This window comes from Lepidochelys kempii, chromosome 3 (genome assembly GCF_965140285.1).
Source record: "Lepidochelys kempii isolate rLepKem1 chromosome 3, rLepKem1.hap1, whole genome shotgun sequence".
NCBI lineage: Eukaryota > Metazoa > Chordata > Testudines > Cheloniidae > Lepidochelys > Lepidochelys kempii.
Window position 1 is genome coordinate 95,438,465 of NC_136382.1, and position 25,947 is coordinate 95,464,411.

Below are 25,947 nucleotides of genomic sequence, written 5' to 3' on the forward strand. Positions count from 1 at the left end.
TTTGATTTGGTTTTTGAAGGAGGGGGTGGGGGGGAAGCCCTGACACACTGTTTCTTCTTCCAGACTCAATTTATTTGAATCCCAGAGCCAGACTTCCTTCCTCCCTTGGAGGAAAAAAAAGTGAGGAAGCTGAAATCAAAATCTAACATTCAAAAGAATAATGGTGTCCTGCTTAGCTACACGTAATTGGCTCTCAAGTACAACAGAATGACTAGGTTATCATGCTCCATAGCCATTCTAATACATTTGAGTAAGCTGGCAAATCTGTTCTCTTCTAGCACAGTGCAGTTCCCATCCCTTCCCCTAATGGTGACTTGAATTCATTTAGGTTTAAGTTTAAATTAAGGAAATGAGTCTAACATAGACTTTTACAGGTTTTACCAGGTACTTTTAGAGGTACTACATGTATTTCCTTCTTCGATGGTTTGGCTGGAACAAATGAGAAAAGGTTGGTTATTACAATGTGGGAGTTGCCACTAAAACATTCAGTAGCTCAGATGAAAAATAAGACTAAAAAATGGGAGCCATTTACCAGTTTCCACCAGCTTTTCCTTCTTGGGTGATTCTGAAAATTAAAAAAGAAAAATATTTTGGCTCTACTTTTGGTACTGCTGTTACATTTACTCCTCCTAAAAAGTATTTTTCATGCAGTGACTAATGGAGTCAGATTAAATGCTAATACCGGATAGCTAAAAGATAATTCCACAGTCATATTGTTAGGTAATGAAAGGAAATGTTAACAGCAATTAAAGAGAAAACATGTTTAGACTTATTCTGTGTTATTTGATAATCTAAGATGTGGTTCCCAACCTTTTCCACCCTGAGATTTTCCCAGAACACCACTCCCACAACCTCCTCTTCAGGACCACTTATAGCCACTTCGCAAAGATTCAAGGCCATGGGGCATAACCAACCAGGGAGAGGGGAAAGAGATGGAAATGTCTATTTGAAATGGTACATTCCATATTATCATTGACTAAAATTCGTAACAAATAAGAAAAGGGATGAGTTAATGCTGCTTGCAAATAAAGTAAATATATTATCACAAGACATAAACAAACCAAACTCTCTCTTTTTTCTTTTCTTTCTTTCTTTTTTTTTTGTATGTGGGGCTGGAGGGGAGGAAGGAAAAAGGAAGAATGGAGACTGGAAGACAGTTACTTTGGCTGATTTAACCAGTCATCTCAGTAACATCTGCAACATTGCAGCACACTCATGTTTTATGTAGCATAAGTGCTGCTCCAGAGTTCATTTATATATATTATATATAAACACATTTTGTAAAACTTTTTTTCCCCACCTATGCTTGCTTCTCTGAAACTGAAGGATATCTAATTATGGTTTCTTTGACTCCAGGGGCATCTGACTGCTTCCTGTTTTCTCACAGTCTCCCAACCCTTAGACAAGGGAAACAGGGGCAGAAGTTGTGTGACACTACCAACTTTCACTTTAAGCATTTTTGTGAGACCTAAAATTTCATTTTCATTAAGCAAATTCAACAAGGTTCTTCCAGAAACATGAAATCCAGTTTACAAATATCTGCAACTTTCCACAGGGAAGTTTTTATTCAATAATTAACAAAATTAGTTAGGAAGTTTGGATCAGAATCTGAATTTATGGCTGACTCACTTCTACTGTACTGTTATAATGTGGTACACCAAAACCTTAGATCCCAACAACCACAAGCTTTGAGAAATTTCAGATCTGGATCTTGCCTTTATGACTCATGCCACTTTTACTAATTTAGAAGAATTTTCTTCTATTAATTAATGGTCAATCTGACAGAACAGAGGATTTTGTCCTATTGTACAATATACATGTTAGACATTTGTTATAGCACTTGTAAGATTTTTAACAGTGAGAGTTGTGCATGTATTCATAAGAATTTATTAATTTATCAACCAGGCCAAAATACCTTCATCCAGGACACAGCCTGTGGCTGAGAACAAATAAATATTCTATTATATGTGCAATTGAGATTTTTTTCAAGATTCGCTCAATTCTGAAATTTCACCATATTCTACACACACTGAAGTTTTCACTAAAACATTTTTTGCCTTTGTGAAAGCCAGTAAAATATTTATTAATTGTTCATGAAACACCTAAATGCATTTTTTTGTTTTGCTGGTAGTGATGCGCTCACTGGGCAGATGTGGGACAGAAGAGAATCTCTGAGGTTATTTTTTATGCTGCTCCATTCCCTAATCTGCTAGTGGTGCTGCAAAACATTGAAGCTGGCATAGTCCTGCAACGTGCCTTAGATCTTCACCAGCAGCAAGGTAATTCTGAAACCGTGACCTTCTCTCACCTGCTAGCCTTGGAACAGTCACATGTTTCCATTTTTATTCTTTGTCGTTCTCTCGTGACATGTATGCCTTTCATTTAATTCAGATAAAGTATTCTAATCTTAAAGCAGTAGTGTGAATAAGTGAAATTCATGCCAAACCAGTGAGAAAGTTGAATTTCTATGAAATTGCCTATCATCTCCACTGTGTTCACTGTTCTATAGTATAAATTATACGATAATCCATGTCATTAGGCTATATTCATTACAGTTAAGGGGAAACCGTTTTCTGTACTAGAATACTCAATTTCTGATACAAGGATTTTAATAAATCCTATGTTACAGTCAGTAAAACACAGAACTGTCAATCCTGTGCAGTCAAACACTGCAAATCCTTAGGTTGGGGAAGCTAATAGCGTTGAATCTTTTTGTTTGTTTGCCTGCAATTTTCCTGTTGGCTTGTTCAAGTTATAGAGAGGTTCATTACAAGTATTTGTTACCCCATATTTCTTCAATTTCTAAAGATCATGAATATAGGATGCGGATTCCTTTGTTCTCTGAAATAAGAAACTCGGGGGAGGGGGGGAACCGCCTCCCCTACTAAGGGTTTGGCACCAGCTTTATAGCTCCCTGTTTGTAAATGAAAGCTGACGTTCATTCATAGCAATTTCTCTTCAGAATGATCGCTGAAAAGAGATGGAGAAGGAAGAATGCGTTTTTGCATATCCTCAGACTGGAAACACATGCCTATGATTGGCAATCTCCAGAATTCATTAATCTGAAGAGATTTCCTGCCATGCCTCAAATAATTGCGGCACATATTCTTCAGAGGAATACAGCTTTCTTTCAAGGTCCTTTGGCAAGCTTACACAACTCCTGCTTTGCCTGGCGTTCAGGAAATGATGGCCACACATCTGGTCTGGTCTACATCATAGAATCAAAGAATATTAGGGTTGGAAGAGACCTTGTGAGGTCATCTAGTCCAATCCCCTGCTCAAAGCTGCTGTCCTGCTCGTCTCTGTAAGGTTTACCAGGATGACTGGATTTGAATCTCTCAATGAAATGGAAACCCTCCCCCCGACCCACACTGCCCCAAGAAAAAAGCTAATACTGATCCATCTGATATCAGAAACATGAATGTTTCTGCTCAAAAAAAAAAAAAAGGCCGTCTTAAATCTAGAGAAGATCTGGTAATCTGGGCACCTTCAACTTCTCTGAGGTCTCATCAGTTCTTGAGTGGACAAGGTCAGTTACCTCAAATGGCAGGCCAAGTACCTATGCCTTCTGATTCTTCCCATATCACTCTATGTCAACTCTAAGACAGAATTTTGTAAGGAAAAGTGTCCATTTGCCAAAGACTGGGATTCTGCAAAATCCATGTCCTAACAGTCACTTGAGGAGCATTTTGCAACCTCTAGATGAGGGATTCTCAAACCAGGGGTTGTTTTATTTTTGAATGCAGTTATTTTTTGTACATAATTCTACATTTGTAAGTTCAATTTTCATGATAAAGAGATTGCACTACAGTACTTGTATTAGATGAATTGAAAAATACGATTTCTCTCGTTTTTTACAGTGCAAATATTTGTAATAAAAATAAATATAAAGTGACCACTGTACACTTTGTATTCTGTGTTGTTATTGAAATCAATATATTTGAAAATGTAGAAAACATCCAAAAATATTTAAATAAATGGTACTCTATTATTGTTTAACAATGCGATTAATTGTGATTAATTTTTTAAATTGCTTGACAGCCCTAATATATATACATTCTGCCCTACAGCCAGTATATGTATATATATATCGCCACTAGATGGGACAGAACACTAAACCCAGAAGATGTGTGTGTTATACTTGCCCCCTCTTACTCTTAGAAGAACAATGCTCCCTCACTGATCCGGCATAGGCCTAAAGCCTCCAGACCAGAAATAGCAACACCAGACTACTCCCCAAAAGGAACCTTCTGCTTCCTAATTTCCCACCAATTTCCATAGGTCTGAAGCCTATGCAGAGGTTTGGAAAACAAGGAGAAATGGCTCTAGAGAAAACTCTGTTAATTCTTCAGGTCTGATAGGGGAACAACATGGGGTCACAGCTAAGGAACTACCCATTGACAGATCCTTCCCTAAAGCCAGTCAGGGTCACAAACTTAGTGTTGAAGAAGATGTCAATTCTTAATGCACAACAAAGCAATCAGCCATCTAGGACATAAGCAAATCTCATCACCCTCAAGACCTTACAATTTAAACAAACCATCTATGCTGAGGCACAACTGAGGATAAAAATCTGCTATAACTCCTTCATAGACCAGAGGATCATTGACCAGAAGTAGATCTCTCCTGATGTTTATGCTTCCCCTTCATTTTCTTTTTAGGAGGAGCTGCAGAGGGATTTCTGGTGTATTTCCAGCCCTTTGAGGATCTGACTTAGAGCTCTTCAGATGCAATCATTTCCATTGCTGCCTTGATGGGCTTGGGGACAATTTATTGGATTTAGAAAAATCTCCCAGCACTGTATCCACCTGTTTTGAACCCACAATGTCTTCTGGAACACAGCTTTGCTTAAGTCCATGTGGCTTATAAAACCTTTCATACAGGATTTATTACAAGGAAGGCTTAGATTCTACACAATCTTTCAGGTGATGGTGTAAACACTGCACAAGCAGCATACCTCTTTTACACTTGAGTAGTGTCCCCACGCACTTTAAACACTGATCTGAAATAGAGATTTCTGTGGGACAAGGAAGTCCCTCTTAAATCCTGGTTTCTGCACATCATCTGCTATGTGATGACTCGATGAGCAGATTAACTATCAATTCTACAGGAAAAACAATTAATCGTAAAAACTAATGATCAAAGCTGCTTCAGAAATAAATACATTTGAAAATTAACAAATGTAACAAGAAACCTAGCATTAAACCCTCACAGGGGAGGGCTTACCACTCAGGCCAGCAGAAAGAGAAGGAATGAAGAACAGTAAGGATTTGAGTAGGGATCGGCAACCTTTGGCATTTGGCCCATCAGGGAAATCCTCTGGTTTGTTTACCTGCAGCATCCAAAGGTTCGGTCGATCGCAGCTCCCACTGGCCACAGTTCGCCATTCCAGGCCAATGGGGGCTGTGGGAAGTGGCGCGGGCCAAGGGATGTGTTGACCGCTGCTTCCCGCGGCCCTCATTGGCCCGGCACAGTGAACTGTGGCCAGAGTGAACTCGATCGGCTGACCCTGCGGACGCTGCAGGTAAACAAACTGTCCCGGCCCACCAGCAGATTTTCCTGATGGGCCGCTTGCCAAAGGTTGCCGATCCCTGGAGAAACTGTTATTAGAGCTGGATGGGAAATCATTTTCCGGTCCCATAAGAATTTTCAAGATATCAATTTTTTTCTCCAACCTGAATCAAGATGAAAAGTCAAAATCTCAAAAAATTGAGAGCCAATCATCCAATTTTTATTTTCATATTTTGATGATTTCAAAACATTATGTTTCAGTTTCAACCTTTATTAAAGAACAAAACAGAATTGGGAGAGTTATTGAATCACAGAAAAGTGGGGCTGGAAGAGACCTTAAGAGGTCATCTAGTCCATCCCTCTGCACAGAGGCAGGACCATGCTTGATAGATGTTTGTCTAATCTGTTCTTAAAAACAATGATGATGATTCCACAACCCCCCTAGATAACCTGTTCCAGTGTTTAATGGTCATCAAAACTCACCCTCTTTCATGAATAGGTTTGGTTTCAATGAAACTGCATTTTCTGATGAAAAAGGTTTTGTTGGAAAATTCCTGATCAGTTCTAGTTTTTTAATACTTTGGTTCCTTGGCTCCAGAACACTAGATTCAAAGGGCATGTACGTGATCCCCTAATGGTTAAATATGCAGACAGGGTTATGTAGCTGCATAGCAGGGCACACATCTCCTACAGAATTTCTCAGCAAGGGCAAAGACATGAAGGACACTACCAAACCAACAAAAAGCATCAGGAGAGCTGTGCAGCTCTGACAGTCAAAAAAATGCTGGAAGCATTCTAGTGTGTGCAACGAAATACAGCATGTCAGCAGCAGCTATTTCTGAATATTTAATGCTCTCAACTTGGGCATTCAAAGATGATGCAGGAACTGTTGTGTAAGAGCAAAATGCTGTGCATTATTTGTGGGCACCTTGAAAGAGAAAATGATAGATTTTACACATTATATTGCAAAGAACTTGTTTGCTAGACATGTTATTGGGCTCAACTTTAAAATCAAAACTCTCAGTATATAAAAGTAAGGGATTTGATATTAAAAAAGCACTGAAGTATGATGAACTGATGAAAGTAAAGTTTAAATAATGTCACAAAGCAAGTGATATACACCCCCCCACACACACACACACAAAATGAGATTTGCTATAAACTGGTTCAAAAAAGTCTATCAGTTACTAGAGATCATAATAAATTCACCATGTGCATTCTGTAATTTCTTATAGAAAAATCTCCTGCATCCCTGCCACTTTTGACCCCATTTCCGCTCCTGCTCCCACTTATGTCAAATGAAATTTTGCTAGTGATCTTAACAGGGCAGGATTGGACCCATTTATTCCTCTGCAAACTGCTTATTCAATTTAATACAAGCTCAGCAAAGGTAGCATTAACAGCAGATGCACTGCCTGAGAAGCCAGTCACACATTAGGTATTCCTTATGGCCCCGATTCAGCAAAATACTTAACACATGCTTAAATGCTTTGCTGAAGAGGGATGCACTTAAACATGTGCCTAAGTGTTTTGCTGAACAGGTCCCCAAAACGTTACAAATCAACAGTTCATTGTGAATATTTGCAGTGCTTTTATAGTTTGTCAGCTACTAGGCTAGCCCATTAAAAAGCCTCTCACATAAAGAGCAGATTCATAGATATTAAGGTCAGAAGGGACCATTATGATCATCTAGTCTGACCTCCTGCACAATGCAGGCCACAGAATCTCACCCACCCACTCCTGCGAAAAACCTCTCACCTATGTCTGAGCTGTTGAAGTCCTCAAATCGTGGTTTAAAGACTTCAAGGAGCAGAGAATCCCCCAGCAAGTGACCCGTGCCCCATGCTACAGAGGAAGGCGAAAACCCCCCCAGAGCCTCTGCCAATCTGACCTGGAGGAAAATTCCTTCCCGACCCCAAATATGGTGATCAGCTGAACCCTGAGCATATGGGCAAGATTCACCAGCCAGATACCCAGGAAAGAATTCTCTGTAGTAACGCAGATTCCACCACATCTAACATCCCATCACAGGCTATTGGGCCTATTTACCATGAATATTTAAAGATTAATTAATATTTTTAAGTCATTTAAATCAAACTCCCTTTTAACTATCAATTAGTTTAGATATAGTTCTCCTTTCATCACTGTGGCTAGCAAAGATAAAAGCCTGAATAGCGACTTCTCTGTTTAACAGTTAGCTTGCTCCCCCTGCCTTGTTCTTGAAGGAATGTCATAATCCAATGTTAGTAACACAACAATACTTCCAATGTAGTAAATAGAATCATAGAATCATAGAATATCAGGGTTGGAAGGGACCCCAGAAGGTCATCTAGTCCAACCCCCTGCTCGAAGCAGGACCAATTCCCAGTTAAATCATCCCAGCCAGGGCTTTGTCAAGCCTGACCTTAAAAACCTCTAAGGAAGGAGATTCTACCACCTCCCTAGGTAACGCATTCCAGTGTTTCACCACCCTCTTAGTGAAAAAGTTTTTCCTAATATCCAATCTAAACCTCCCCCACTGCAACTTGAGACCATTACTCCTCGTTCTGTCATCTGCTACCATTGAGAACAGTCTAGAGCCATCCTCTTTGGAACCCCCTTTCAGGTAGTTGAAAGCAGCTATCAAATCCCCCCTCATTCTTCTCTTCTGCAGGCTAAACAATCCCAGCTCCCTCAGCCTCTCCTCATAACTCATGTGTTCCAGTCCCCTAATCATTTTTGTTGCCCTTCGCTGGACTCTCTCCAATTTATCCACATCCTTCTTGTAGTGTGGGGCCCAAAACTGGACACAGTACTCCAGATGAGGCCTCACCAATGTCGAATAGAGGGGAACGATCACGTCCCTCGATCTGCTCGCTATGCCCCTACTTATACATCCCAAAATGCCATTGGCCTTCTTGGCAACAAGGGCACACTGCTGACTCATATCCAGCTTCTTGTCCACTGTCACCCCTAGGTCCTTTTCCGCAGAACTGCTGCCTAGCCATTCGGTCCCTAGTCTGTAGCTGTGCATTGGGTTCTTCCGTCCTAAGTGCAGGACTCTGCACTTATCCTTATTGAACCTCATCAGATTTCTTTTGGCCCAATCCTCCAATTTGTCTAGGTCCTTCTGTATCCTATCCCTCCCCTCCAGCGTATCTACCACTCCTCCCAGTTTAGTATCATCCGCACATTTGTTGAGAGTGCAATCCACACCATCCTCCAGATCATTTATGAAGATATTGAACAAAACCGGCCCCAGGACCGACCCTTGGGGCACTCCACTTGATACCGGCTGCCAACTAGACATGGAGCCATTGATCACTACCCGTTGAGCCCGACATTCTAGCCAGCTTTCTACCCACCTTATAGTGCATTCATCCAGCCCATACTTCCTTAACTTGCTGACAAGAATACTGTGGGAGACCGTGTCAAAAGCTTTGCTAAAGTCAAGAAACAATACATCCACTGCTTTCCCTTCATCCACAGAACCAGTAATCTCATCATAAAAGGTGATTAGATTAGTCAGGCATGACCTTCCCTTGGTGAATCCATGCTGGCTGTTCCTGACCACTTTCCTCTCATGCAAGTGCTTCAGGATTGATTCTTTGAGGACCTGCTCCATGATTTTTCCAGGGACTGAGGTGAGGCTGACTGGCCTGTAGTTCCCAGGATCCTCCTTCTTCCCTTTTTTAAAGATTGGCACTACATTAGCCTTTTTCCAGTCATCCGGGACTTCCCCGGTTCGCCATGAGTTTTCAAAGATAATGGCCAATGGCTCTGCAATCACAGCCGCCAATTCCTTCAGCACTCTCGGATGCAACTCGTCCGGCCCCATGGACTTGTGCACGTCCAGCTTTTCTAAATAGTCCCTAACCACCTCTATCTCCACAGAGGGCTGGCCATCTCTTCCCCATTTTGTGATGCCCAGCGCAGCAGTCTGGGAGCTGACCTTGTTAGTGAAAACAGAGGCAAAAAAAGCATTGAGTACATTAGCTTTTTCCACATCCTCTGTCACTAGGTTGCCTCCCTCATTCAGTAAGGGGCCCACGCTTTCCTTGGCTTTCTTCTTGTTGCCAACATACCTGAAGAAACCCTTCTTGTTACTCTTAACATCTCTGGCTAGCTGCAGCTCCAGGTGCGATTTGGCCCTCCTGATATCATTCCTACATAATAGTTATGTTGAATGCTTGACTAGGACAGACATGCAAGAATCAGTGGTATTTATAAAGGGGTAAGATTCTATTTTAGCATAGACACCTTCACAATCAGGAATAGCACAATAGGAATTATTAAAATTCATTTTAAAAATGAATTTTGTTGAAATATATTTTAAAGTATGGGTGGATATGGTGGTAGCTTGCTTCAGAATAAGCCATAACATGCTAACTGGGTGAGTGTTTCAGAATCCTAGCAAAAATGATGAAATGTCTTGAATTCTATTTTTTTAAAGTCTGTCATAAATTAGAAGAATAAGAATTGGATATCAGATTAGCAAACTAAATTGCTCTGAGAAAAATCAGTTTACATGCCATTAAAAAAATCCTATGTTTAAAGATTTTACGGTTCTAAATTGAAGCATTCAAAAGTTGGAAGATGAAAAACAAAATGCCTTTGAAACCTTAATTCTGCCCTCTTGTGTGTATACATTATGATACAGATTACATATTAATTTTTCCTTTCCTATTCAGAGTCAGATCATGGCTTACCCTATACCTGCCCATAGAGACATAAGGGGACTGAGGCGTGAGCCTCTGCATAGCCTCCCAGGCCTATTCCTTCTCCCAAGAGCAGATAGGTAGGAACTGGGCAGAGCCTTGACTCCACCACCCAATATGTCAATCAGCACAGTTTCTTCCATGTGCTGTCGCTATATAAGAAGGAGGTAAGGTCTGCACAAGAGATGTAGCGATGTTGACTGATTAAAAAAAAAAGACAGATCTTGGAAGTGTTATGGTAAGAAATGGTAAGATTAACAGGTGGATCTATAGAGCCACCTGCTGATGATTGACTTGAAATATTTGCACCTCTTATACATACATTTTTACATTATTCCTGTGATTTAAACAAGAAATAGATCTTAACATTTAATGGTAGTTGTGTGTTTTATCGATGCTTTTAAGCATTTCCCATTCCTCTTAATAGTTTCCTACAGATGACCAGCAGAAAAATATTTGCTAGCACTCAGATATTTAAAGGACATTTTTTCCCCTTCAAAGCATATTTTGTAGTCCCATAAATTTTGTTTATTTGCTACATTTCTTCCCAAAGAAAGCAAAATTTTACAGGTGAAAATGACCTGCAAAGATGTCTTTTCTTACCTTCTGCTGTTTTAGCTGCTGCTGCTGTCTTGGAAACTAAAAATAAAATAATTATGTAGCTATAATCAGTCAACAGTGGAGCTTTGGCAGTTTAGACAACAATCACTTTTACAATCTAGACATGTTCGGCTATTGAACATCTCAATAATTCTTGCAAAAACTAATTAAATTTTCTTGAACATGTAAGTGTTGATTTTATATTTCCTAAGGGAAGATAATGTTCCATATGGGTAAATCTTTTTGTTGTTGTTATTTCAGAATTTGTACTGGGGGGTGGGGAGAGTTTTTTGTAAGATGGACTAGTGCTGTATCGACTCTGTTGACATGTAGTGCTATCAAAAGACTTAAACCAGGTTTATAAGAAAGTTTCTCATTTCCACTCTAGCCTGGGAAATGCTAAATGCACAAAGAGGTAGCATATTCCATTTTTAAAGAGAGTGAACGTTCAGTTCTGATAAATGCTCATAACTCTGGAGATTTATCAGAATGATCTGAGTCTATAGAACTGAACTGGAAATCTGGTCACAACAGGCCCTCTTACCAGATTTCCAGTATTCCCTGCCTCCCATCAGACTGTAACTACCTCAAAAACAGTCTTTCTTGTCATATTTCATCGCTTTTTCCTTCTGTTTTGGGCCAAAATCTGGAAGAATCAGGGGTGCATGAAAAAATGAAAAAACATTTTAGAACAATTATCCAAGAGAAACCATGGCAAGATTAAAAGCAACCAACTGCATTTATATATTTGAGCATCTGAAGTAGGCCCCAGCTCTGAGTTTTATTTATTTTATTCTTTGAAAGACCTGAACTGATGATTCCGCACTAAGTAATCAGGGAACTTCGGGGCTTGGGAGGAGTCCCCAAAACAGCACTCAAGAGGGAATCGGAGCTCAGCATTTTCTCTTTAATAAGTGACACCATTTACATGGGTTAAAGTGGAAGATGGGAAAGATCAAGGTTTACAAAGTAAAGTCATCAAGCAGGTAAATGACAGTACAAAAGCTACTGAGTAATATGCAACAAGTTTCTTCAGAGGCTATTTTAAAAACAGCCAGGTCTTTGTAGAGCTGGATTGAGCAGAATAATTTGGATCCAATTCCCCAATTTCAGTGGAATTTAATTGGAGCTAGGATTTTGGTTTAGGACTATTACTAGTTTTCAAAGCAGGCATCAGAATATGCATCATTTGGAATGTGAGGGCATTTCATTTAAAATGCCACATAGAGGCTGGTTTGGTTAATGGTAATTGTAGGTTCACTATATGTATTGCATTCTGGTAGTTGTTCTGAATTGAGAAGACTGTCAAGCAATAGTAAAAACTCCATTCTTGCAAATCTGTCTGATCCAGCTGAATCTCTATGTTTGAGAACTTAAATGCAGCAACAACACTTGCATGTATATAAATCTCCCCACTATATTTTCCACTGAATGCATCCGATGAAGTGAGCTGTAGCTCATGAAAGCTTATGCTCAAATAAATTTGTTAGTCTCTAAGGTGCCACAAGTCCTCCTTTTCTTTTATTCAGAACATACTCTCCAGGAGCCTTAAAGATCTGTTTTGCAGATGGTTTCCTGTCCTTCGGGGTGAATTTCCATTGAAAAAAACGAATTCTAGTAAGATTCCTTTCTGCAGTGCAGAAGAAATATTAATGCTCCAGGCCTATGTAATACACCAGAGACAGATTGCAGGAACTGGGATTTTACTGCTGCTTTAGAACCAGTTTCCTTAAGTACTGCTGCTTCTCCTTTCACAGCAACAACAATTGCACGTACCCATCAAACTAGTTTTCATTTCCTGTTTGAAGCCAAATGCCAGACAAAATTCTGATAGCTAAAGAGAGTTTGTACAAGGAACACCAGGAAAAATTTGGAATATTAGCTTTGAAAATCAAATACTGTATATTTACTGAGCTTGGTCACCTAGAAGTGCCATCAATTTCCTGTTGAGGAACTCTATTAGGCTTCAAAATTACCTCAACATTTTTTTGCTTTTTCTGTTTAAAAATACAAGATTCAAGCTGTAAAAATAATCAACTTTTAATTATGCGAATTAATATTCAGAGAGTGGATTTTCTTTGTGGGGTGGGGATAAGGAAAAATATAGGAGAAACAACACAAACCAAAAAGAGCAATACAGAGATATAGGAATATACCAGAACTGACCAGATGGTTTTATTTCTCAATAGTAAGCCGTACCAGTTTTCCCTTTTATCAAATATTTACCTTAAATTTCACAAACATTCCTGTTACTAAGCTCATTCATTAGAAATTTTTTGAAAAGTGAACACAAATTGGGTGAGATAATTAAAGTGAGGTAGTTAAAATTCAAATGAATATTTTGGTTTTTATACTTTGGTTTACCTACAGTTTTCACTTGAAAATCCCCATTTCGTTGTTGTTGTAACATAACTCAAAAGAGTGAACACTGAAAAAATACCTGGTTGGGCGGTAGTTTTATTAGGTTTTAATAATTTAAACTGAAACCCAAAACTCTAGGTGCAGTATTTAGAAATGGGCATGAAATAAAACCTACTCAATCAAAATGTGTGGGTTTTTAACATCCAGCCTGGATTCAGATATGAATTTTGTCGAAAAAAGCTGGGTGTCTAACTTTGGGTTCCTAAAGTCATATTTAGGCACCTAAATAAATGGATTGGTTTTCAAAAAGTTCTGAGGACCCAGCAGCTCCTGTTGCTGTCTGTGGCAACTGTTGGTGATGAGCAGTTTTTAAAAATTAGACTACTCTTTTAGGTGCTTAAACATGGATTTAGGAGCCCAACTTTTAGAGACTATGGTTCAAAGTAGGTTTTCAGGTAGCTTTTATTTTATGATGAAGTGCTCTAAAACCCTGAATTCACAAATCTCTGGTCTTTGGCTTTTCACATCCTATATTCTGATCCAAATCTACTTTCTAGGCTTCCGCCCATTTCTCTAATACTGCTAAAAATACATCCTTGCAATTTTGTAGGTGCCATGAGAGATTCAAGATATTCTTGCAACTTTCAGAGCACTGCTGAAGTAGGTATCAGAGGCCATTAGATCTTAGTGTCTTAGGGATCTGCCCTATGCCCTGTTCTCTTTAGAGAATTGCTGTAGCTCATGAAAGCTTATGCTCAAATAAATTTCTTATTCTCTAAGGTGCCACAAGTACTCCTGTTCTTTTTGCGGATACAGACTAACATGGCTGCTATTCTGAAACACATACATAGTGTCACAGCAACTACATCAGTGGCCTTTTGTATAATCCAGTAGATGGTGCTATGATGCAATAAACAAGCTTTACAAATATGTGAAATACACTGAAAATAGAGAGAGAAGGTTATTCTTTATCCTTTACCTGGTGCTGCTACTTTTATAGTGACTGGCTTGGCTGTGGGAGCTTTTGCTGGCTCTTAAAGAGAACAAATTAAATAAATTACTGTAAAGTGTTATAGCATGAAAATACAGAAGTATAAAGGAAGTCTGCAAATGAAAAATATACCCCTTGGCATATTTCTTAGTGAAGAATGAAGAAAAGAGATCATCAGAACAATAGACGTGCCCAGACACACTCCACTAATTCACAGGCATGAAAACAATCAGCAAAACTGGGTTTTTTTCGAGTAGCCTGTCATATATTATCATGAGCCAGTGGCTTCCTTCTCCCCCCGCTGAAGAGTGATCCTGGAGCCACTGCTTTGTTGCTACTGCATTAGACCCTGCAGCTGCTGAGTCTCTCTACACAGAGGAGCAAGGCCAGTCAATCCATGTAACTGTAGCTCCGCTGGTCTTGTTCCTCTCATAGCATATGGACAAACTCTCTCTGGGTTGGGGCAAAGGAACCCCACATGGAGCATACTTCAAAGTTGTGAAAAGAAAGGGTACCTCTAGAAGCGCTCCAATAATCTTGTCCAAACACTGTACAAAAGAACCAGACTGAGTCCACTGGGTTCATCCACTGTGTACTAGAGTTTAATTAATCCTTTGCATCCTTAGCAACTGCTAGAACAGATTGTGCTTAAACCAAGATAATTTAACAAATAGTCATAAGCCAAAGCGTACTGGTTTTCCTAATGGAATTTGGTTTGTCAACTAAAACAATATATATATATTCTCTGATTTACAGTTCACATTTTCATATTGCAAAAGGAAATAATTAATCATTTTAATCATAATCTGAATTACAGAATGCCAACAAAATGTTAGTTAATCCTTCACATCTGTCACAATGTTATTAAAAAGAAAAAAAAACTATGGCTAAATCAGAAATTCAATTTCCAGTTCTTCCTCTCTAGTATATTGAGAAGTTCATGAAAGATGCATCAGAATGCCTTGTAAAACATAATGAAAACAAAATATAAAGTTTAATGCGTGTGGGATTGGTATGTTTGTATCCATTTAAAACTATGCAGTAAATTAGTTCTAGAGCACTATAATTACTCCTGGGGGATCATCCCTCCTTTATTAAGATCTACAGGAGGAGACCTTGTTTGAGGGTTTTCTTAGCATTTCTATCCAGGTCCCCACTCCTGCAAAAGAAGAGGAGGTTCAATCCACAAATCCTACAGATCTCAGGGATTCACTAGAATTATAGGTCCTCCCCATGGGCTCTGATGATGTCTTTGCTCTCCCTCCAATTCTCAGGCAATGCAGCTCCACTGGAGCCAGGCTGCCAAGATATCCCATAAAGGCAGCTGCCTCTGGAACTACTCTTTAAGGGGATTCGCAAGTCAGAGGGACTATGTGCTGTGGCAAGGCACCTCTTCCATCTCACCAGGCTCAGCGCTTCCCCCCTGGCAGTGGGGGCCCCCCATGCCAGATGGTGTTTATTTTCCCACTTGAGGTTTACTTAGGGTGACCAGACAGCAAGTGTGAAAATCGGGACGGGGGTGGCGGGTAATAGAAGCTTATATAAGAAAAAGACCCAAAAATCGGGACTGTCCCTATAAAATCAGGACATCTGGTCATCCTAGGTTTATTTCCCAATATTTTCCAGGAAGGACTTGGGGCCAGCCCAGGAGCACTCCTCCGCCAAACAAAAAGAAACAAATTCACAACATAAAACAAAGGGAGATACTTTTTCCTACCCCCTCCATGGGGGCATATGCAGTGGTGCTGGGGACACGGCAGCATCCTATGGCTTGAAGTGGTTTCCATCATATATAGGGTTTACAGTTTTGTTCGGTGGCTCTCAGCACCTCCACTATACACATTGTTCCAATGTCACTAGGCAGGTGGCCTGGTTATTATGCCAGTCCTCTCCCTAAACAGGCAGTCAGTTACGTAGCTTCCCCTGTAGGGAGGAGGGTGGCCTTCCACCCTGGAGAAGCCTTTCTCCGTGCTGTCACTAGCCCTGCAGTAACTTGTCTCTCCTCCTCTCTCACTGGAGGTGGGGTTTTTAAAGGTGTCAGGCAACCCTTAATTGGACTCAGGTGTCCCTAGTTGACCTGAGGTAACCTCTTTTCAACTTATAGGGAAAAGGACCTTTACTGTTCTAGAGCTAATATACCTCCCTTCCACCACTGTCTTACGTCTGTCCAGCCTGACTTTGTTATAGTGAAAAAAGTAATACAGCAAATAGGCACATGAGTAGTTTTACTCCTGTGAGTCATCTCATTGATTCAATAGGATAACTCGGATGAATAACGTTACCCACATGCCTTGCTATTTGTAGGACTGGACTCTTGGTTTGTATTATCTGATTAGTTTTCATGCCAGGCTTGGGCGGGATCATGATGAACGGGCCTCCTCAAAGCATGGATCTTGATTCCCAAGGGAGATACCTCCATAAGGTGCTGGGAAGATGGGAGACACTTGCTGCAGAATGGTTGAAATCCCTTCGACACAGCCCAGAAAAGATCAGGCATGGATCTGAAAGACTGGTTGGGCATTCCCGAAACCATGAGTATCCGTGAAATTTTTACTCATAGGTAGCATTTGAGACAAGCATGATCCTTCAGAGATTAACATATTCTATAATCTTTAAAAATATACCACACATTCAAGATTAAGCAGTGTCAGATGAGCTCCACCCTGACATCTGGTGGTGAGGTGTGGCAAGTTGTGGAAAAGAACTTTAGGGGCCGATCTCATTTGCATAGGCACACCCACCCCGCCTAGAATGAGGCTATAGCTGCCCAAATGGTCACTTTGGCTGCTGTGGGACCCCCAGTGTCTCTGTTATTGGGGCAGGAAGAATAAATTGTTATTACCCTGATTATGGGAACTGTGCTTGGAACTGTACTTGGCCTTTTGTTATGATGGAGGGACTCACCATCAACTAAGTAGCACTCGCTAGGCAAGGGTCATGGGTTCCAAAACTCTGTGAATTGAGAGAGGTTGGGGACAAGTATTAATACTTGGTGGCATGGGCCCCTTACATGCTAATTGCACTTCCTCCTCTCTCCACTGTGGAATATCAGAGCTAATTTTGATTTCATTAGGAGTCTAGTTACAGGCTGCTGAGCTCACTTTGGGCTAACAGTGCACCAGCACTGAGGCTCCCCTACTACAAGCTGAATTCACCTAAGAGCTGAAATCACTGAGCGTTGTGTTAAGTAGTGGGGGAGCCTGAAGATATATTGTGGAGCAGTTTGCGGGACGGCTGGAGTGCCTTGTGGACAGGCTGGTGCAGCAGTTCGTAGGATGGCAGGAGCTGCTTGTGGGACGCGGAGCAGTTCGTGGACCGGCTGGTGGAGAAGTTCGTGGGACAGCGGGAGCTGCTTGTGGGCCACGGAGCGGAGCTGAGCAAAGCAGTTAGTGGGGCGGCTGGTGGAGCGGAGCGGAGCGAAGGCCTATGGAGCTGTGGGGCGGTCAGCTTCAGATCATGTAAGGTGCCCCTTACCCCCGCCCCCATCTCCACCCAGGCTGGGAGGTAAAGCTCTGCAGATAAACTTTCGAACTCTGGGGCTGCCTTGACCAGGGACAGAGACTTTTGGGTCATTGGACTTTTGGAACTTTGGGTGATTTGGGGTTGCTGGACTCAAGAACCAAAGGGAAAAGGGCATGCCCCAATTTGCTTGAGGTGGGTTTTTTTGCTCATGGGTTGTGTTATGAATCCTGTTGGTGGTGTTTCCCCAACATAATGCCACATTGTTTCTCTCTGTTATTAAAAGGCTTTTTGCTACACTCAGACTATGTGCTTGCGAGAGGGGAAGTATTGCCTCTTGGAGGCGCCCAGCGGGGGTGGTATATATTTGTCCCAGGTCATTGGGTGGGGGCTCGAGCCAGTTTGCATTGTGTTATTGGAATGGATCCCCTAGATATTGAACCCGGCCCTTGTTGCTGCCAACTCTGACGGGCAGAAGGGTTACAAACACAAAGAATCTGATCACTTGAAGATTGACCTCTATAATGATGTATGATAAGTGTGTTAACTATGGGGGAGCACTACTTGTTACAAGCCTGTAGAAACAAAGGTTCCTGGGCTACCCTGTTGACTATGCTGTTTTCTTGAAACATTGTTTTGAGATCATTGCGCACTCAGAACTCCTTCAAATGCAAGGTTATGATCTATGGGGTTGTGAATAGGCACCATTTATTTGGCAATTTGAGAGTACTTGGGCATTTCTCTGGAAACCTGTCAGCGCATAAGCCTGCTACCAAGCTCACAGCCACTGAGAACACAGTGCAACTGAGATTATTTTTGACATTTCCTTCCCTGTTAAAACCTTGGCTACTGTAGACATGTGATTAAAAAAATGAGGGAGGCAAAACTGTCAGCGGCAAGAAAGAGCATGGAATTAGAAACAGTGTGTGAATGGGTTTAGAAAGGAGGAAGCAGCTGAAGGCTAAACATGTCATTTTTCAATGGTAAATGGTGAAGCTACTTTCTTCTTTGCATCTTCAACACTTTTAATAACCATTATTTGGGAACACTGCAACATGTTTAAAACAGTTGATATGGAAAAAAATATCAAATCATGTAAGAGAGTCTTACTTTTAGGTTCTTTGGACACGACAGGTTCTTTCTCACCTGTAAAGTATTTTTTTAAATTATAGTATATGCACACAAACACAGACAGACAGACAATTACAATAGAAGTGGCTGCTGTGGGGTTGAGTTGTTTGGATGTGCTTTGGGATGAGTTACTTAGGGTCCTTTTCACAAGAAAGTTGCACCAATTTAACATCAGATATAAATTTAAACTAAACCAGTGCAAAAAGTGGTGTGAACACAGTTTTTTTGGTTTAATTTAAGAGCACGAATCTATTTAAGAGTAGGTAAAACCTGTTACTGATTGACTTAAACAAAATCAAAATAAGCCTGACCACACAGTTTTTTGCACTCATTTATCGAAACCTTAAGCTTGTCATACCTTTAGTTAAACTGGTGCAACTCTGCACACAGATAAGATTTTATTCATGATGAGTGAGTAAAGGGGATGTCTTGTGGGTTGATCTGTATGGTGTGTGAGAGAGCTGGACAGAGAGGTATTTGGTGAAAGGTGGCCTATTGGTTATAATGAACTGAACTACCTGCTTTGAGGATTTTTAGTTGGGCACCCAGCTATGGCAGTTACGTCCCATTGACCACCTGATTGGTAACACTTAAATACCCTCTCTGCTATTTTAATTAACCTGTGACATATGAAACATGAAGAAACTGCTGGAGTGACAGTAGGAAAATAGAAAGAACTAGTGTTTAGATTGTTAACATAAATAAATTATATATTAATTGCTTCCTTAAACACTAACACTAGAAATATTATTCCAGCATGAAAGCCATCAAAATAGAGTAGACTTGAAGCTGCAAAACAGGACTAGACCATTACTAACAACAATACAGAGTTGCTTGAGTTTAAATTGATGTCTCAATTGTCATCAGAAGGTTGATATGAGATAAGCTAACATCAGTGACTGCCAAGCATTCTAATAAAAAGTCTCAAAAATTCCAAGAGAAACACATTTATATTTGGGTGATATGCTGCTCTGAACCAAAATGTTTCTGGGTTAATCCTCTGCTTCCACTAATTTTCTGGGAAAGCGTGCTTTGCAGGCGTTACTTCAAAGCATAATTACCACATTTAGATGAAATTAATCATGAAGCAGCTTACAGCCATGTTATCTAGCTAAGGGGTCTACTGAAGCCTTTAAGAAGTGCCTAGTCGTTGCCAGATATGGAAATTTTAAAAGGTGTATATTGCAGCGATATGAATCGTTTATCATCATAATCTGCCATTGCTATAGGTTATAAAAAAATAAACAAACTGGAAGCATCATTTACAACAACAGACACGATCTAAATAAAGCCCCCAAGCTCTCGCTTTCATTTTTTCTCCATATAAGGCATCATTTACTAGGTCAACATTCCTTAATATATTTTAGAGCAGCAGGTTACAGTTAAAGGCATCAATGTGTTTTTCCACTCATCTTAAGTATGTAAGAAATAGTAAAATTTAAGCAAATATCTAAATTGTTTTTCCATTCAGAAATTGTTACAATTTGTTCTTATGTTTCAGAGCAGAAAAATTCAAGATGGCTGATTTTAACAACATATAGCAATACAGAAGCAATACTGAAGCCAAGATTTTCAAACCAGGTAGCTTGAAGTTACACTCCTAAATCCATATTCAGGCACTTGGGTTGGAATTTTGAAAGTTAACGTGAGTTGGAGGCAAAATTCTCAAAAGGGATTTAGGCTCCTAAGTCACATAGCTGCTTTTGAAAATTTTTCCCTAGGTACCTAACTCCTATAGGCCACACTGAAAATCTCAGTCCTAACTAAGTGGCCTAATTTTGCAAAGTGCTAAACATCCTATAGTTCTCACAGAAGTTTCTGAAAGTGCTCAGCAGTTTTGAAAATCAGGTCACTTATTCAGGTGCCTAAATATGCATTTTGTGGCCTCGATTTAGGAATCCAATTTTTGGAAAGCTTGTCCCAACTGTTTCTTAAGCAAGTATAATTCTCCTATATGACTGCAAATGTCAGGATGAATGGATTCTGAAACTCTTAAGGAGAATGGAAAACAGGAGAATGGAAAGGAGACCAATAAATCAGGTCAAATCCTGGTGCAATTGAAGTAAGTGAGAGTTTTGTCACTCTCTTTAATGTGTCCAGGAGTTAGCTTTTAGAGTATTGTAATACTCGCTTATAGAAATCAAAACATTTATTGGGACACAGCAAGTAATAACTCCAGCACACAGGAGCAGGACTTAAGTTCCTGCTAACCCTTCCATCCCTGTATCCAGGCAACCCGTAATATCAAAACAGGACAACAATGTAACACTAAAATAAAGATACAGAACAACCTATTGATAGAGATGTTGTCAGCCTTGATCATGACAGTATTTTGTTGCAGGGGGAAAATAGCCTTTCATTATTTCTGGCCCTCACAAACATAATTGCCATTTTTTCCTATTAGGCTTTTTTTACTGATCTTCCCTGGCTGACTGATTCTCTCTTTCAGGTGTTCATAGAAAAAAAATTAGCTTATACTTCTCCCCATCAGTATTAGGTGATGTATAGGTGTTCGTCTATATTCCTCGCCTTTATTGGATCTCTTTGCCTATCAGCCCAGGAAGAGCTGTCTGGAGAACTTTCACATTTGGTCCCTTTAAATCTTTCCTTATGAATGTGTGTTCCTTACATCAGAAGATGGTTGAGTATGCTTCCTGGAAGCTATATAATAGCATCAGGAACCATGGCCATCAGGCTGGCACAGAGTGGGAATACTGTTCCAGATGCCTATTGGACATTCCTTGATCAGCAGATAGATTTAGCAATAAGCAAACTGTCTTTTATGTTAGCTGTAGAGACTTATTGATCTCCAGCAATAATGAAAATAGTTTTTGTTTCTTTTAAAAATGATTATTTTCAAAAAGATGGTCCACTGATACTTTACATTAAGCAATAAAGTGGAAATCTTGATAGAATTTTGTGCAGCAGTTAAAATATAGAGCAAGATTTTCAAAAGTGATTGGTGCTTTTTCCTTTTTTTTTTTTTTTTTTTTTTTGGTGCCCAACTTGAGATACTTTAAAAGGGCCTTTTATCAGAAAGTGCGGAGGACACCTTTGGTAATCCAACCCCTTCTGTTCTGACACTGGAACCTGCCGAACACTAAAGCACCCAAAATCCCAAGTTACTTCTAACAATCTTGGCCATAGCCTTTCCTATAAAGACCCCTTAAAAATTTTACAATCAATAAACCACAGCTAACAGAATCACTTGTCAGTTTTGGAGGCTTGTGAAACATCTCCACTGTAAGTTTACAGTAGTTATTAGTGAATATTTAAAGGCAGACATATTCCAGTATAGGTTATCAATATACCAGCATGTTGTAGAGTAAGGAGACAACTTACCTTCTTTCTTTAAATGTGGAAATGAAGGCTTTTCTTTTACTGGCTCTTGAAAAGAATTAAAGTACAGTTAAACACATTTTTATTTTTTAAAAAACCCAAATATTTTAACAAACATGATCTGGTTTTATTCTTATCTGTACTGGCTAAAAGGATCAATTTTGAATTCAAACTAGAAATAAGCATCTGGCAGCTAGCATAGGTGTATCTCAGTGAAACAGCTAAGCAGTGCTTTATTCTTTTACCCCTTTCTAGTACGGGTAGCTCGAGCTTTTCCTCAGGCCTCGATCAACATTCTTTTGAAGTAAACTAGAAGTACACAGTAGCTGCAAATAACAGCTAAACTACACACAGGGTGATAAAAAAACCTTAAGCTTATATAATGCCTTTCATGCAACTGTATCCCTAGGAGGTTTATAATAAACCATTATACAAGAATGTCCCAATATTCTCTTTCAGAGCATGGTAAGTTTGAGTTTAAGTTAATTGACTAAATATTTCAAACCTTGGTCTGGAATGATTCTACTTTCAGGGTTCGTGATAACTTTACACAGCTTCTCCATAGATTTTTAGCATAATGTATATCTTAGAATAGCTTATAGGTCAACTTCAGATATGCTGAACAATCTAAATTTATACACAGGCAGCAATTCAGGTAAATACATAGGTTTCAAATTGTTGACTATCTTCTCTTAGGAGGATGCTCTATGCAGTTTGTATCTATAAGTCTCCTGTTAATTTCAGTGGGAGCTAGGCAAGTATATCAAGGAGTAAAAAGATCCCCAAAGCAAAGCAGCTTTCAACTCAGCTCAGTGGAAATGTAATATACTCTGGTTCTAATGCTAATGCTGCACTGACATGTCAAGTCCACCTGGAGTCAATTCTATTTTGGGAGGCATCATTTTATAAACTGAAGCTAATGCACCCTTTTCTTGGGGAGGCCATAAAACAAAACATTACTACAATCTAACCTAGAGGTTACAAACATAGGCTATAGTCTCAGCATCTGTGGATAACCATATTCTTTGAATCCTGCCTCTATATGGTAGATGATATGCTAACCACATATCATGTCAATCCAATGACAGAGTTTAAGGACGCCAAAGTATAGGACATATATTGTGGTCTGCTAACTAGGCTGGACTTAAACCAGCAGGACCCACTATAATCTTTAGATGCTTCAACAGGATCCTTGATTCACAAATTTAAGATAAAAAGATACCAAAGTAGATGCTTCCCATTGTAAACCCAGATGAACACTAATCATATACCTTACTCTCCCTTAGCTGGTGGCCAGATGCTAGCATGGACTTAACCAGGTCCTATGGCTGTACTATGCTGTGTATGGGTCTTGTACAGAAACACAGCAGAATCAAAGGTCTCATACAACGTGCAGAAGCTCTATCAGGTAAGCCAAAAAAGAACCCTTCCTTCTGTCCAAGCCACGCAGAGATTTGCAAACCTTGCCTCGGATGGAAGTTGCAGTTTGCATATCTTATAATTTCTTCTTACTTTTGCTCCTTATTAAAAAGCTAATTGGAAGCTAGAGTGAGAGAAAAGATTAACAGAAATGTCAGATATCAAAAAGCTGCATACTGAAAGTGGTCATTAGACGTTTTTTCAGTATTTTACATTCAGAATGGTTCTTGATCAGCAGAAGAGGAACTACTGACCATGCTATTATTGGCCAAAATGTAACTGAGAACAGCATTTGGCTGCTTGACTTGGGTCTTGCACATTTGACACAACAACAGGACTTTTAAGCCAATGTGTCTTATATGGATGACAATTAAAGTCCCATTTGCTGCCCGTAGCAAGGGTTCAAAAGAGTGGAAATAGGGGAGGTAGCAGGTGGCATCTGATGTGTGAGAATTTCCATCATCAGAACAAAAAAACACAATTAAAGTCACTGAGAGACCAATCTCCGTGTAGTCTGTTGTCATGCTAGCAGATGTACCAGAATTTAAAAACAATTAGTTGAGTAGGGAGATTTACTAGCTAATATGAATTACTATAGTAGAAGAGTAAGACACCTCAGACAGTTGAGCAATATGCAGTTATGAATGAGTGTATATTTCATTGTGATTAAACAAACATTCCCAGTCTTCTTCCAGCGCACACAATTTTTAAGTAAAACAATTAAGTTTCTGATATATTTCACAGATTAATCTTGTTAACCTTCCCTCAAATCCTCTGTATAATCATGTGTTAATCATGAGCAGAGATTTGGGGAGGAAGCAGCAAAATATTGTTTTGCTAAGGCCAGAGCTGCCTGTTCACATCTTTCTCATGGAGCCCACTACTGCCACATTCTCAGTGGCTACTAGCAAGGGAAACTGCCTCCTTCCAAGTGCCTCTAGGTGTGCATAAGGAATGTTCCAGATAGTCCTAGTGGTCCCCTCCCATCCCATCAGCCACTCTAACAACACACAAGGAGAAGGCAAGGGCCAAGCTGCTGCTTCACTGAGTTAAGTCCCAAAGACACTGGAACCTGCCTTTCTCCCTCTCAGTGACTGCCTACATAGCCCTAGCCCAGAGTTTAAAGAGCTTCAATTTGGAGTAAGTCTGGACTTCTTCTGCTTCACCTACCAATCCAGGAAAATCCACTCCTTCTCAAAGACCACCATCATTGCTCCCTCCTTCCAACCAATCAACGAGGGGAACCTCCAGCACTTAGGGAGACCTGATTACCGCATAAACCAAAGGGGATCTAAGTGACCAACCACCCCACAGCCTAGAACTCCTGGATAACTTACTTGGACAAGTGCTATTGCTGTGATGAAACTGATAGAGGAGGGCTCTAGAGGGGCTTCAGTGAGCTGAAACCATGAGTGGTCAGGAAGTATTAGACTGAGTGGCAGGGGAAAGACTTGCTAGCGAGGGGATGTATGGAGCTGATAGGATTTCTGGGAAAGACAGAGAATAGAATTAATGCACGGGGGGTGGTTTAGGATTGTGTGGTAGTACGTTAACCAGGGAATATCACATGCATCACTGATGAAGGTGGAATTTTTTTGATGGGGCCTTGATAACTTTTTGACAGCACATCACTCATCTAAACATTTCAACTGCAAGTTGTTGGGCAGGGAGCATATCTGTCTGTGTGTTGTCTGAGATGTCTCAATACATCACCAACAATAATAATTCCCTGACTCAAAACAATTGCTTGCAAGTAGTTCCTGTTGATTAAGAATGGCAACATATTCTCTTAGGGCCTGAATTTCAGGTCTATATCAGTGCCCACCATGGGGTCAATCCACTGGGAACAAAGGTGAATGGACTTGATAATCTAATGGGTATGGGCTAGATAATTGTATAGTTTTTTTCTTTCTTTAGCTACTACAATAATTATCAGCTGAACAGCATTCAACAGGAGTTTTAAATACAATAAATAAAGACTTCAATGAATCAGAGGATTTGAGTGGCTGAAATTCTAAGCCATCTTGCACCATATTTTCAGTTACGACTTGTAAATGAGCTCTACATTTTAGTGAACAAGCATGAAGCCTGTCTGTCCTGATCGGCACCATGCCAGAGGAGGGTAATAGCCTCAAGCCTGTAGAACACTTCAGACAGAAGCAGAGTGAAATGTCTGTGAATGCATCCCATCTACAGTAAATGCTACTTCAAAGAAAGCAGATGACCCCATGAGAATTCAAAAAAGTTCCACCATAGGAGTCAGATGTAAACCAAGTAAGAGAGAGGAATGAGCAGGCAGGTGATTCACCTACATGTATAGGTGAACTTTGGGAATCTCCAGTTGAAAATATACCAGTGACTCATGTTTTCATTTTCTTTAATGCTTAATTCTTTTCCACTTAGGAATTATTAAAATGAAATCAGCTTCTCCCACTAACA

General features: G+C 40.0%; 1 protein-coding gene across 1 annotated transcript in view; it reads right to left on the reverse strand.

Annotated features, from left to right (window-relative positions):
* The window catches only part of TRDN (triadin), a 260,739-nt gene that overhangs the window by 112,390 nt on the left and 122,402 nt on the right, over positions 1 to 25,947 (reverse strand). The window contains exons 14-18 of the mRNA XM_078852185.1: positions 22,093 to 22,137; positions 14,149 to 14,202; positions 10,812 to 10,847; positions 533 to 565; positions 382 to 429 (exon numbers count right to left, since the gene is read on the reverse strand). Coding sequence (XP_078708311.1) covers positions 382 to 429; positions 533 to 565; positions 10,812 to 10,847; positions 14,149 to 14,202; positions 22,093 to 22,137 — 216 coding nt within the window. The remainder of the gene's footprint in view (positions 1 to 381; positions 430 to 532; positions 566 to 10,811; positions 10,848 to 14,148; positions 14,203 to 22,092; positions 22,138 to 25,947) is intronic.